The sequence below is a fragment of the Arvicola amphibius genome, chromosome 4 (assembly GCF_903992535.2).
Source record: "Arvicola amphibius chromosome 4, mArvAmp1.2, whole genome shotgun sequence".
Classification (NCBI taxonomy): domain Eukaryota; kingdom Metazoa; phylum Chordata; class Mammalia; order Rodentia; family Cricetidae; genus Arvicola; species Arvicola amphibius.
The window spans coordinates 89,737,060-89,750,942 of NC_052050.1; the positions used below are offsets into that span (position 1 = coordinate 89,737,060).

General features: G+C 53.7%; 1 protein-coding gene across 2 annotated transcripts in view; it reads right to left on the reverse strand.

Moving 5' to 3' along the window:
• Positions 1-8,005: 8,005 nt before the first annotated feature.
• Positions 8,006-13,883, reverse strand: part of Lmf1 (lipase maturation factor 1) — a 90,053-nt gene continuing 84,175 nt past the window's right edge. For both annotated transcript variants that reach the window (XM_038328386.2, XM_038328387.2), the window contains 5 exons: positions 13,251-13,434; positions 12,649-12,802; positions 12,316-12,499; positions 11,698-11,810; positions 8,006-8,211 (listed from right to left, as the gene is read on the reverse strand). In XM_038328386.2, the coding sequence (XP_038184314.1) occupies positions 8,025-8,211; positions 11,698-11,810; positions 12,316-12,499; positions 12,649-12,802; positions 13,251-13,434 (822 nt within the window). In that variant the 3' untranslated portion in view covers positions 8,006-8,024. The remainder of the gene's footprint in view (positions 8,212-11,697; positions 11,811-12,315; positions 12,500-12,648; positions 12,803-13,250; positions 13,435-13,883) is intronic.

The following is a 13,883-nucleotide window of genomic DNA, read 5'->3' on the forward strand; positions in this document are numbered from 1 at the left end:
CCTGGCTGCCCTATTTTATAAATTCTTACACTTGAAGCTGGGCTTGGTGATGCGTGCTCTTAATCCCAGCACTCAAGAGGCAGAGGCAGGAAGATTGCTGCAAGTTCGAAGCCATCCAGACTGTATAATGAAAGCCTGTCTCAACTCTCGCAAACAAACAACAAGCGAACAAACATGTGAGCAAAAAGGCTGCCCTGATCCTTGGAGGCGATAGCATATGATCTTCAATTAAATCTGCTTTCAGAGGTCACGTTCTGAAGTCCTTGGTTGGGGCAAATTTGGGGACACTATTCAACTCTCTACAGTGGCACTGTCTCTGTCGTAGACAGACATCAGAGAGATGCCTAGATAACCAGAGCAGACAGCAAGCCGGTGAGCAAGCCTCCGTGAGGGAGCGGGTGACCACGTTATGACCGGGACCCGTCCTCACCCAGACCTCTGACTCGAGCTGTCCACCTTGCCAGGGCACAAAAGGGAACTTACAGAGACAGGGGTGGCACCAGCCTGCAGCTGTGCAGCCACCGTGTGGGGTGGGGCCATGACAGGGATACAGCTGGTCCATCACTGTTTTGCGTTTTCTTGACCTTAGCCCAGAGTGGGAGCTGGGGGGGAGAGGGGGGCTGCAGACACTTGATAGGGCCCCAGGCCCACTCGGGAAGGAATTAGGCTTCCCCTCCCCCAGCCGGACAGCTGGCTCCTTAAAGATGAATCCCCATCATTGAGATGCAAATGTTGCTCACCACAGAAGGCCCAGCTGCAGGGCTGGCACCAGTGCCCCTGGCAGCCCAGGTGCTGGTGGCAGAGCCAGGAGGAATTCACGACCTTTACTAAGGACAGCCACCTTGCTGAGCCTCTGGCCCTGTTGTGTTGGTGGCAGATTTCCTGGCTTTCGTATGGGCTAGGTAGACACCCCGGCCCCCTGCTCAAAGATGTGAGTTGGCACCAAGGACCCAGCATGGACTTGAGTAAACTTCAGCCCGGAATAGAGCCAGAGGGCCACACCATTAGGGAAATGACCTGGGGAAGGTCAGGCAGATGGGGTTCCAGTTCCAGGCTGAAGGACGGTGGATACTGCTAGACAACCACCTCATCCCTGCCTCCAGCTTCCCAAGGAACCCAGAAAGGAACATTTCCGAAGAGCAGACGGGAAGGGGTGGGGGAGGAAGGTGGGGGAAGAAGGTACAGCCAGCAAGGGGAACAGTAGCCAGCAACATCAAGAAAACCACGTGGCTCTCAGGCACCACAGACGTCACAGGACAGTTTTCCTCACAGGTTCTTAATGTTCTCGTTGGAAGAAAAACATCCACCCTGATGTCATTTATTTCATGATAAATGCAGATTTAACACTGAATGTCTGAAAACGCCTCCCTTTCTCTCTCTCTCTCTTTCTCTGCCTCCCAAGTGCTGGGATTAAAGGTGAGAGCCACCATGACTAGTTGATCAGCATTCTTACAGTGAACTGAAACTCACGGAAAGCAGTGGGCAGAGTGGACACTCCTTGCACAAAGGGAACTTCCAAGTAGCCATGGGGGATCGGTGAAGTGTGATGTGAGCCCCCAGCAGCCTCCGTCTCCTCCTGTGGCCTCATAGCATGGCTGTGCCTACTTGGGCTCAGCCTGAGGATTCTGGAGCAATGCCTCTTTCTCTTTTCTGGGTGGTGGTGGCAGAGTCCTGAACCCAGAGTCTTGTATTGGCAGGTGAGTGCTTTATCCACTGACCTACAGCCTCAGACCTTTTAATTTTTTTAAAATTTGGGACAAGGCCTTGCTAAAATTGTCCAGGTAGGTCTCCCTCTGCTTTAGTGTCCCAGGTAGCTCAGGTTGCAGCACTGACAGCTGTCCCTCACGGTGGGCTGTTTCTCTCTTTGCCCTAGACCACCATAGCTAGGGTTCCCATGTTACAGTTTCATGGGACCGATGGAACTGTATCATGGTCCCATGATAGTTTCAAAGGACCAGCCTGGGGTCACTGACATGAACCCTGAGAAGGCCCTGACACAAGGGTCAATGTCTCCGTGCCCTGGCTATCACCAGGACAGGGTGCCCTCTCCAGAGTGTGCATCATTTTCCTGGATTTCAGTATCTTTTTTTTCTTCTTGAAGTGGAGTACCCATACTTCTTTCTTTTGTTCGGAAGGAGCCTCAGCATTTCCATGTGGTTGTGGTTAGGGACTTGCAGTGTGCTAGATCATGTGGGGAAGGCCTAAGGCGACAGTGTCTAGGTCAAGAAACATGTGCTACCATAGACAGATGCAGGCTCTACTATGGCCCAAACCTGGTTTGGTTTTGTTTTTCAAGATGAGGTTTCTCTTTGTATATCCCTCACAGTCCTGGAACTTGCTCTGTAGACCAGGCTGGCCTCAAATTCACAGAGATCCGCCTGCCTCTGCTGGGATTAAAGGAATGTGCCACCACCACCCAACATCCAAAACGGTGTTTTAACTAAAGGGTGAGAGGACAGGTCATCCTGCAACAACCCACACAAGCGGCCAGCTGAGAAAGCCTCCAGCTTGTTTTGTACAACAGCTGAGGATGCTGAGGTGGTTCTGAGACCCTCAGGGAGCAGGACAGGAGGAAAAGCTCTTGCCCTCTGGACACTGGGATACTTACTACCTGTGCAGGTGCAGACACACAAGAGTGAGCCTGGGGCATAGCATACCTGGAGGGAGGTAAGGCAGCCTGTGCCCCAAGCGCATGGCACTGACTGAAGGGACAATGCACCTTCCTGGTGCCCACAGGACTCTTCCCTCTTGGGTATGACGGTGGTACCTTGCCTGGTGTCAGCACTGGGCACTTTTCTCTCACGTGCACGTGGGGGTCTCTGCTGCTAAGACCTTATAAATGCTGAGATCCACCACCTGCTGTGGCCCCAGAAGTGGCTGCTCAAGCAGTGTGTGGCACGTGGGCTAATGACCGAGGCCTGGTTACAGAGGCATAGGGGTCTCCAGTACTGGGACTGGAACAGACCCACTGTCTGTACCATCTTCAGACCTGTTGGGAGGGGCTTCATGTGTGGTCACGGCTGGCTCTGGCTTCACACCCTCTGCTCTGCCATTCATCACTGTGGAGATGCTCTGGGCAGTGTCACTGTGTGGCCCTCACCCAAGTATTCAGCAAAGAAGGGGCAAGGTACCAATTATGAAGTTTCTGTTTATCATTTTAAGAGTTTTGGGAGCTGGAGAGATGGCTCAGAGGTTAAGAGCACTAGCTGCTCTTCCAGAGGTCCTGAGTTCAATTCCCAGCAACCACATGGTGGCTCACAACTATCTATAATGAGATCTGGTGCCTCTTCTGGTGTATATATGTTAACAGAACATTGTATGCATAATAAATAAATCAATCTAAAAAAAGAGTTTTTAGTGTTAGTTCTTTTATTTAAGAGCATCATTCATTTCTACATCATCATCATCATCATCATCACTGGTGCTGTGGATAGAGGCCTTGTACACTTCAGGCAAGTACTCTGCCTGAGTCACATCTCTGCTCACCTCTTTAAAGAAAATAAACAAAACCCAATTTATGTGTGTGAGTGTTTTGCACACATATATGTTAAGTGCACTATATGCAAGCCTGGCACCCGAGGAGGCCAGGAGAGTGAACTGGATCCTCTGGAACTGGAGTTACAGATGGTGGTGAGCTTCCATGTGGGTTGCTGGGACTGAATCTGGGTCCTCTGCAAGAGCAGCCAGTGCTGTGAACCACTGAGTCATCTCTCTAGCCCCTGAAACTGATCTTTTAAGTTACATTTTAGAATGTGTGTGTGTGCGTGCATGTGCATGTGTGTTTGCACGTGCATGCATGCACATATCATGACATGGCATGTATGTGGTGGTCAGAGGGCAACTGTGGGACTTGGTTCTTCCTTTCCATCTTGTGAGTCCTGCAGTTGGCAGCAACTTTGTCTGCTCAGCCTCTCTCCAGTTCTATGACTTGAGGTAAGGGAGCAGCTCCTGCCCTCTGCATGAGGTCAGCTGCCTTGTTCCTGCACTGCCCCCTGGGAACAAGTTTGGGGCAGTGAGACGGGTCAGTGGTTAAGAGCAGTGCTTCTTGCTCAGAACCTCCATCGGGTGGATCTTGACTGTCTTTAACTCTGGCTTCAGGGGATCCAGTACTCTCTTCTGGCCTTTGCAGCCACCCTTATACATAGCATATACACTTTTCTCACACATCAATAAAAATATCCCAGGAAGTCCTATTTCCTATTAGATGAGATAGGTCATGCTTACGGTGACATGGCCATAGACAATATTTCCTTTAGAAAAAGAAAGAAAACAAGTATGTTTCTTTCCTCTTGCATGCTTTTAGAGCCCTTGTCAAAAACATTCAAACATATATGCCAGCGCCTTTTCCTTGAGACTGGCTGTCACTCTGCAGTCCAGGCTGGCCTCAGATCTGTGGAGATGCTCCAGCCTCAGCTCTGGGTTCTGTGTGGTATTACAGGTACATGGCACCACACCACCTACCACACCGTTTTCATCACTGAAGCTTTGTAGGAGGTTGTGAATCAGCAAGCACAGGGCCTCGAGTTCAATTCCTTTTTAAGATTCTGTGTGTGTGTGTGTGTGTGTGTGTGTGTACACATGGAAGTCAGAGGTTGGCGTCTTCAGTGATTGCAATCAGCCTTATTTTCTGAGGTACAGTCTCTCACTAAAACTAGAGCTCACTAATTTGTCTAGGACAAGCAAGCATGGAGCCTGCCGTGTATGGGGGTGCTGGGGGATTGAACTCAGGTCCTCACACTGCACGGCATGCGTGTTACAGACAGCTGTCTTCCAGCACGAGACTGACTTTGTCATTTGCAGTTCTACACTGAGTCTGGAGCTAGGGTTCCTGCTGCTATGGAAAGACAACTGGGGCTGTGTCAGGATTGCGACTCAGCCACTGTGGGGAGAACTGTCAATCCGGCAGTGACATTTTCAGGTGCCTTGACACCTGCTCTGCTGTCTTCAGTTCTTTTAGTTCCTTTGCTGAGCCTAGCACATACCTGCTTGGCTGGCTTCCTTCCCGCATCTTGCTATCCCGTGATACCGTAAAGGGGGATGTTTCCCTGGTTACATTTACTAGCAGCCCAGGTGACTGGCTGGGGACCTATGTCCAGAGAATGATGCGGGCACATCACCTCGGTCGAGGGAAGGAGTGAATACCGCCGCACTGCTGGCAGATAGGGGACCAGTAGGCCCAACACAGCACCTTAGGGAGACAGCACCTGGTGACTTGGAGTCCTGAGTTTGCAGGCAGGTAGAGGTAGGGCCCTCCATGACTGTCCTGTCAACTCAGAGCTTCTGCCTGGCTCCTGGCTGATGCCTGTGTCTGGAGGCTGTGCAGAGCAACTCTAACACACCAACATGTCGCCAGCAACTAGTACACGCTCAGATTCTAACCTAGCTTCTGTGCATCCTGCTGAATGAAGCCAGGATCACTCAGGTCACCGCTGCTCCGCCCACTCCCCTGCTGTGAGGTTCTGGGTGGAGAGGTGAGGAGGTGTGCTCTAGTGAGACAGTACTGTTCAGCAGCCTGAGTCTTCCTCCCCCTGGCCGGAGCTTTCCATGTCTGTCCCAGTGCCCCATACAGAAGTTTCTTTCTCGGGCTCTTCCATGGAGGGAGAGTGGCCAGGGGCAGGTGGGCAAGTCCTTTAGCATGCCATAGTTGACCTGGTAGACCCATATAGCATGCCTGCTGCACTAAGAGACAAGGATGAGACCTCTCTCCACCTGGAGTATGACCAGGGAGCATAGTACATCCGATGCGAAGGTCCTGTGGCCCTGATGCAGTCAAGGCATGGGTGGAAGTGGGGCTCCCCGGATGGCCTTAGGTCACTCATGGCTGGAGTGACCCAATGGGGGTATAAAGATCATTTGCTAATGGAGCTAGGGACACTCCCAGCTTCCAGAAGGGGAGTTTTGGAGGTGCATGTATGATGGGGGGGGGGTCCTATATATATCAGAGGTAGAAACCTGTGAGTGTGATCATGGTCGGGGCTTCAGGTCCCTGTTTTATCTTTATTTGGAGACAGAGTCATCACAGCCAGGACCCGTCTACCCTGGGGTGAGAGGTCTCTCTGGGTAGGGCTGGACCACCTACAGTCAGAGCTGCCAAGTCTCTTTGGTGGTTCCCCTAGGCCACCAACTACCGTGATGACCTCTGTGCTTGACAAGGGAAGTAACTGCCCACTGACAGCCACATCAGCTCGTCTACTGTCACTCTTGCTGGGCTCCTGTGGGCCTGAGGCCCTAATTCCACACTGAACACCAGTGTTATCAGGTGACCACTCCCTATGTCCCGTGCTCCAAGTGGCGCTACTGGTGTCCTCATCCCAACTGCGTCCGGAGTGACGCAGGACAGTAGACATCACATGGGTTGTCTGACCTTGGGGCAGTGTTGACTTTTAACCCCAGCAACGTGAGTTCAAGGTCAGCCTGGGCTACGTAGAGAGACTCTGTCTCAAAAGAACAAAAGATGTCAGTGAACCTCCGAGTCATCCAGTATGACTGTGTGAGCAAACCCAGACACAGGAGGCAGCTCAGGCAGGACTCAGGGCCCGGCTCCTACCTGTCCTGACGACACTCTGGCTGTCAGACCCTGTCTGTCCCACAGCTCTTGTCCCCTCCACCCCACAGGCCTCAACACTGCTTTTAGCCCTGCTGGACCTACAGCCCCCGCCCAGGATCCTTGGGAATGAGGGGGTGCACTGCTGGACCAATGCCCAGGAGTGTGTATCTGGGGCTCTCAGGCTTCTCCTGCTGAGCCCCAAGACTGTGGTCCTGGTAACCTGGTAAGAGCTTGGAGGCCTCATGGTGAGTTCCAACACAGGTAACTAGGTGCTGCTTCCCAGGTCTCCAGACTACCCAAGCAGCTGGTGTCCCTGCTGAGAGCCCCACCCCCATGTCTAACGCCTGGGATATGGACAGGACACCCCCAGGAAGGGCTGCTCAGGCTGCAGGCTGCCAGTCACTCCTGTGGTGGTCATGGCAGACTTGCTGGCTCCAGTCTCACTGCTCTGAGGCTTGTCTGTCCCTGACACACACAGGGTGCCCTGTTTCCTTGGGAGCTGGAACACGGGCTCTCTGTTTGCACCTGGGTTGGCTGTCCCCCCCAGACAGGCTGAGGGGGTGCTCTGTACAGACTTGTGCCCCCCCCCCCAACCAGCCTCCTCAGCTGAACCTTTTTGTTGTCCCTTCTGGGAGTCTCTGCAGTGTGGCCCAGAGGCGGGCAACATGGGCTCCAGATACCATGCTAGGCAAGGAGGGGGATGGGAAAGCATTCTGAGTCTCTGCTGTCCTTGCAGCTGGAAAGCCTGGGCAATTCTCCACTCAGTGAAGTCTTATGTATCTGTGCTTTCCACATATCCCTATGCTGGGGTGTGTAAGGGGACCCATGAGCTCGTGTTTCTATGTGTGTCTGCCCAGGTAGTATGCAAGGGTCCCTGGGGGAGGGACCAGGCTGAGGATAGCAAGCCTCTTTCCCCAGGGAAATGGGGGAAGTTTTGTGCTGCCACACACTACAGAGAGAGAGAGAGAGAGAGAGAGAGAGAGAGGAGAGAGAGAGAGAGAGAGAGAGAGACAGAGATAGAGACAGAGACAGAGAGAGCACGCTGGCTACTGGCCTGACTATAGCATACGGCCGGGTTAGGTGAGAACTAGCCTCTAGCTAAGGGAATCTGAGGACTCCTGGGGTTGACCACCTATGGGGTTGACCAATCTATGAGGTTGCTATCATAACTCAGACTAAGAAAAGGTCCCCAAGTGACTGTCATTTAGATATGGGCAGTAGCCTCCTGTGATGGTGGAGGGGTGCCCATGTGACCCCACTGTGTGGCCATATGCAGGGCATGGGGGTGATGAGGCGTCTCTGGAACAGAGAAGGGATAGCAAGGTGACGGGGACAGAGGCAGGAGGCTGACAGTTACCGAAGCACAGTCTTTCAATTCTCTTCTTGGCAGGACCGATGGGCTCTCTGGGCTCTGTGTGGGATCCATGGCCACAGCAGAAAGTACAGGCAGGAAAGCAGTTGGTCTCTGGTCTTTATTTCAGGGTGTGTCTGGATGGGGCTTTGGCAGTGGCCACTCCCGAGTCCTAAAGTACTCTTTCAGATCCTCAAGGTGGAGTGGGGGGAAGTAGGGACCAATTCGCTTGCGTATCCACCACTTGCCCTGGGCAGCGTGCTGGCCACTGGGGAGGCTGAACCGGTAACGGTAATGTTCTCCTCGGATCCACCTGCGGGGAAAATGTGTCAATCTGTTGTCTCTTTACCACCCCCCAGACTCCTCACGGGCCCTGAATCCCAGAAGGCAGGCCTAGGAACCTGCTGTATCCCAGAAGACAGGCCTAGGAACCTGCAGTCCTTGGGTGGAGCCCCATCAGCCTCACAATCAAAACATTCCCAGGCCTGTTACAAATCTTGGATGCAAGACAGGTACATCTGGCCCCAGTGATGGCAGAGTGTATCCTGGGACTTGAGGGAGACCCTAGGTGATGCCCTGTGAGACCCATGATTCACCCTCTCCAACTCGTGCTACTAGGGTGTGCACAGGACACAGCAAGCCTTGTGATGGGACCAGGGTGTGGGTCTCAAGGCATCCCTGGTTCTGGGTGGGGCAGCCATCCTTCCTCTGGTGTGCAAACCTGGGTGGAAAAGGGCTCCTGATAATGTCAGTGTCAGGCTGAGGCTGGGTAGTACTGAGCAGAGCCATGCTGGACTCCACAGGTGGGCACGGAGAGCTTAAGGCTGTGTCTTGGAGATGGCCACAAAGTCCCTCTTCTCCTGAATCTGGGGTCCTGACCCTACATTTCACAAGGCTGGGGAGACTGGGGATACACAGAGCCTCTGGGAAAGCCACTGTTGTATGATCATGCCATCTTCTCTGAATTGGCCTTCTTGCTTTTATTTTCTTCTCAAGATACAGTCGAAGGCCTAGGGTTGCAGGGCCTAGACTACTTACAGCCAAAGAGGGTGTGGTGTGGTGTGTTGGAGGGAGTCCTGGGACAGGGCTCAGGTGCCCAGCGTTGGGCCCGGGAGGCTAGGAAAAAGTCAGGGCCTCTTGCTTTCCCTGACAGGTCTGTGAGGGTACGGAGGAGGACTGACACCACCTGTGGAATGTTCTAGAACATGACTGTGCTGGTTAGTTGTTATCAGTGTGACACAAACTAGAGCCACCTGGGAAGAGGGAGCGTCAGCTTTAGAATAGCCTCTATCAGTGACCTACAGGTTGTCGGTCTGTGGGGTGGTCCTGGGTTGTGGAAGAAAGCAAGCTCAGCTAGCGATGGACAGCAAGCCCGTGAGCAGCATCTCTTTGTGGTTTCTGCAGAGGCCGGAAGAGGGTGTTGGGTCCCCTTGAGTTACAGGCAGTTGTGAGTTGCTGGATGTAGGTGCTGGGAACCAAACTTGGGTCCTCTGGAGGGGCAGGCAGTGCTCTTAACTGCTAAGCCATCTCTCCAGCTCCTATTCTCTCATTAATGAGTATGAATGTTTTGCTGTAAGTATATACATGCACCACATGTGTGCCTGATGCCAGTGGAGGTCAGACAAGGGTGCTGGATCCCTTGAACTGGAGTTACAGATGGTTGTGAGGCACCCTGTGGGTGCTGAGGCTCAGAGCTGGGTTCTCTGCAAGAGCAGCCAGTGCTCTGAACCACTGACCCATCTCTCCAGCTTCTTTTTATTAGTGATCCTTTTAGAGGGCTGGGGACATAGATCAGCAGGTATAGTGTGTGATCCCTAGAAACCACATTAGAAAAAGAAAGCCAAGCGTAGTGATATACACTCGTAATCTCAGTGCTGGGAGGGAAAAGGAGAACCTCTGCGGCTCTCGGGCTAGCCAGCCTCCTTGAGTTGGTGAGATCTGGATCGCAGTGTCCTCGACCCTCAGTGGCAAGGTGGTGGCCCTGGTTCTGACTGCTCAGTCCCTTCGCTGTCTATGGTTTCTCCACGAATCCTGTGTCTGATCTGCATCTCTCCAAAATTTACCATCTGGGGTTCCCTTTGTTTACTGACCTTCCAGGTCTGTGTCTTTTGGCAACGTCGGGAAATCTTCACTAATGCCTTCCCAGACCCAAGTGAACTCTTTCCCTGGGGGCAACCACCCACCCTAGATCTTGTTGCTGTCCTCGGCCCACGCTCTACGTCGGCGCTCAGCTGGTTGCCCACACCGGGTCACCACCGACTCCTCCTTCATAGCCCATTTATTTGTCCCCTCTTCCGGTGCTTTACCCCAGGGACTGTTTTTCCGTCCCGAGTCTCTCCTGTTCTCCCTCTGTCGTGTTTCTTTGCTGACTCTTCTTGTGAGTTTTGTGTTTATAATCACCTCACGATTGCTGTGGGGAGAGTCAGCTGTTGAATCCGCTGTTTATTCCTGATTGGTTCAATGTCTTCCTGGTTCTCGCTGTGCTCTTAACAATTTGGGTGCTGGGATTCCAGATCACATTCGACCCTTCTGTTGCATTGATTCTTCTAACTCCATGCTGGAAGTCCGGATTTTTTTTTTTTTTTTTTTTGCCTTGCATCCTGGTACTGCCAGGCAAAGGTGGCAATCGAAGGCCCCCACTGATGACACAAAACCAAGCTGTAACTGCTTGCTGTGCTGAGCATCTGGGTCACCACAGGGCCATCCAGCAGCTCAGTGAGTGACCTTTCCTGCTCTTCCTGCTAGGTGGGACCATCTGCTGGGTGGTTTTGGCTGGAGTCGAATGGTCTTGCTATAGCTTCTATCTCACCAGCGGCTCCTTTTTGGGCATCTGCTGCTGCTGCTTCATCTCCACAGACAGGAAGCAAGACACGCTGGTGCTATCTTAAGATTGATCCTCCCACTATGGCGACTCCAGAGTCGCCCACCCATTCAGAAAAATCACAGCTGGCCGTGGGGTGAGGCTGAGGTCGCATTCAGCTCTGCCACCAAGCAGAGTGTGATGATGGCCCCTCTCCTGGGCCATGCTCTGTGGCATTTGCTGTATTTCAACTCACACACATATTAATAGTGACCATCAATTCACTACTGATTCACCCAAGAGGCAGTCGGGTCTGCATCTTCACATCCACAGATCCGCCTGTAGGCTTTGTCTCCACAAAGTATACCCGACCCCATCCTCAGAGCCTCCCACTGGATCAGGAGACTTCATCCGAAGCCTCAGCCTTCCACCCAGCCCTGGTGGGTGGGACACAAACCCAAGACGGTAGCCAGGAGGCAGAGTCAGGAAGGACACAGCTCTGTGTCAGAGCCGTTTGGCCATCAGCAAACCTGGGGATGTGTCTCCTGTGTATCCACTTCAGTGTGTGCCTAGTTCAGGTCTCCTGGTGGCTGCAGGGTGCTGGGTAGAGGGCAGTGAGGCAGGTGGTCCCCGGGGAGGGATGTCCCTACATCCCCAGTGCTACAGTAGGCAGTGTGGGAAGGCACTTGGCTGGCTCCCTTGTCTGGGATGCCACACTTGCAGCTGCTCACGGCCCCTCAGCGCCCCTCCTGACAGCCCCGACAGCTGTGAGCAGCCCCAGGTGCAGCTGTCCTGAGACTTCTCCAGGGAGAGACAGGAACGTGTTTTCTGTCAGCATCAATGGTGGGCAGGACACAGGAGAGGGATGGGGCCAGGGCTGCTCAGTCCCCTAGTCTCTGGCTGTGACTGAATTCCACATCATGTATCAGAGTGCCCAACTCAGGCACTAGTGAACACTACCCACTGACCACAGCCTGAAGTGAATAAAGAGACTCTTACCTGGGGGGAGCCCTGCCCTCAAAGGGGTTGAAGGCGAGCAGGGACAGGGCCTCGGCGTCACCAGCTAGGAGCTTCCCCGCCAGGTGGATGATCCACTCGTTTTGCTCATAGGTCTGGAAGGACAGTGTTCATGAGGTCGGAGTAGGGGGACAGCCACCCCCCAGCAAGCTGGCACTTGCCCTGGCGTAGTTGCTGCCTGGACACTCTGAACATCACCCGCTTCCCTGAGCTCCACAGTCTGGCATGGTCAGGTGGGCCAAGGTTGGGTTTCCTCTGAGGGCCCACGTGCCAGTCTTCCAGGAACTGCCTGCTTCATGTTCTTCCTGGGGTCTCACTCATTCACGAACCAGCCCTCAGCTGTGTTTTCTACCTGGCTACTTGTCCTGGCCTTAGTGACTGGCCTGGGCCTTGCGGGGAGAGGAGCACTGCAGGAACTTTCCCCACACAGGTCTAGGTCAAAGCAAGGCCTGTTCAGTGCCTTGGGTGGGATGCACCTCTAAGGAGAGGTCCCCTCCTCTGTGACCCTTTTGGCAGGAGTCTGAGCACACATGCAGGGCTTGTCCGTGGACAAAGGAGAGTTTGCGCCAGGTCAGAGCATAATGGTGGGGACATTATTACCTGGAAAGCTGCGAACCACATCAGCCAGTCCAGGCGGTAGTGGTATGGAGAGATAAGGCATGGCCGCCTCCAGAGATCTCCTGGCTTACACTTGAACTCATAGTCCTCCCACACTGCATCGGGCGCACTGGCATTAGGGCTGGCTGTGCCCTGCAGGATCACCTCAGTCCGTTCCTTGGTGATACTAGGGGAGATGAAGAAGGTTGGTGAAACCACAGTATCTACCTTCCCCCAGCAGGAGAGGGTGATGCCATGAGCCCATGCCTCCCAAAAGTGAGCCAGGATCGAAGGAGGGCAGAGTCCAGTGCCCCAGCCAGGATGCCTGGCCCATACCTTCCAAAGGCCCCGTAGGTGTTGACAATCCTGAGTGGGTTGAAGGAGGTGTTCATGACCTGCCTGGAGCTTAGTAGGTTGATGACCACAGGCACGCTGAGCCAGGCCAGCAGGATACCCAGGGAGAAGTTGACCACTTGCCGTACCATGGAGCCTAGTTCAAAGTGGGGGTGGGGGGACAGAGTGGTCCTCATCAGCCAGGCTCCCAATCTCATGGCAAAGCTGTGCTATCCCTTCAGGAAACCTTGGCTGCTATCCTGCCACTTCCGGCTCAAGAAGGCCTATAGACATACCCAGCTGGCCTCTTAAGCCATGGGCTGGGAAAGGTGTCCTGAGCCACAGCCCCTTGTGCTTGAGCCAAGAGCACTCCCTGAAGCCAGTCAGGAGGATGAAGCGTGACTGTCCATGCAGGGGGCCCTGGAAGTGGCTAAAGGGCCAACTGTCCTGGTAAAGGTAGACAGCAGAGCCCCCCCCCCCAGGGCCTATGGTACCCACTCTTCTCTGTTTGAGTGCTGTTGAGCTGGTGGGTACCCAACCTGCCTACATATTCATGAGACACTAGGCATGAGGGTCATGGGGCTAGCTGGTTCTGGTCCACCTACCGTATCTTTGCTTGGGCTGGACCCCTTGTGTATCTTCCTTTTGCATCTTCAGGACTTGGTTCTTTAAGCCTCGAGGTCCTGAGGGAAACAGGAATCCCAGAGCTGCATCATCAAAACAAGCAAGGCTGGGCACGATGGTGAGCCAGTTCAGGAAGCTCAGGTTCCCACTGATGATGAGGATCACCTGTGGGCAGAGACTGCACTGTAGTATGCCTGGGAGCCAGGCCTGCCGTCCTCTAAGTATCTGTGCTGGGTGCCCGCACTTCAGTAGCCCAGCAAGGCTCCAGGGGGCTTCTGAGCCCCTCTTGCCATTCTCTTGGCTTGGGGGTGGGATCCTAGGTCCTCTCTAAATTTGCAGGTCCTGCTGAGGCCCATTCTACATGTGGGTATGAAACCCACACAGCAATTGGCAAGTCCAGGAAAGACTGGGGTTGGGGGATGGATTGACCTATTTCTTTGGTGGCCCGAGAACCCTGGGCTTCCTGGGATATACCACAGTGGCAGCTCTGGCTAAGGTACGGCTAATGGCAGGCACTGAGGTACAGACTTTGCCTGGAGGTGAAGGCATGAGAACTCAGGGGGAACTGGAGTTCACAGGAGACACCAGAGCGACCTATGACCTAGGGCCGAAGA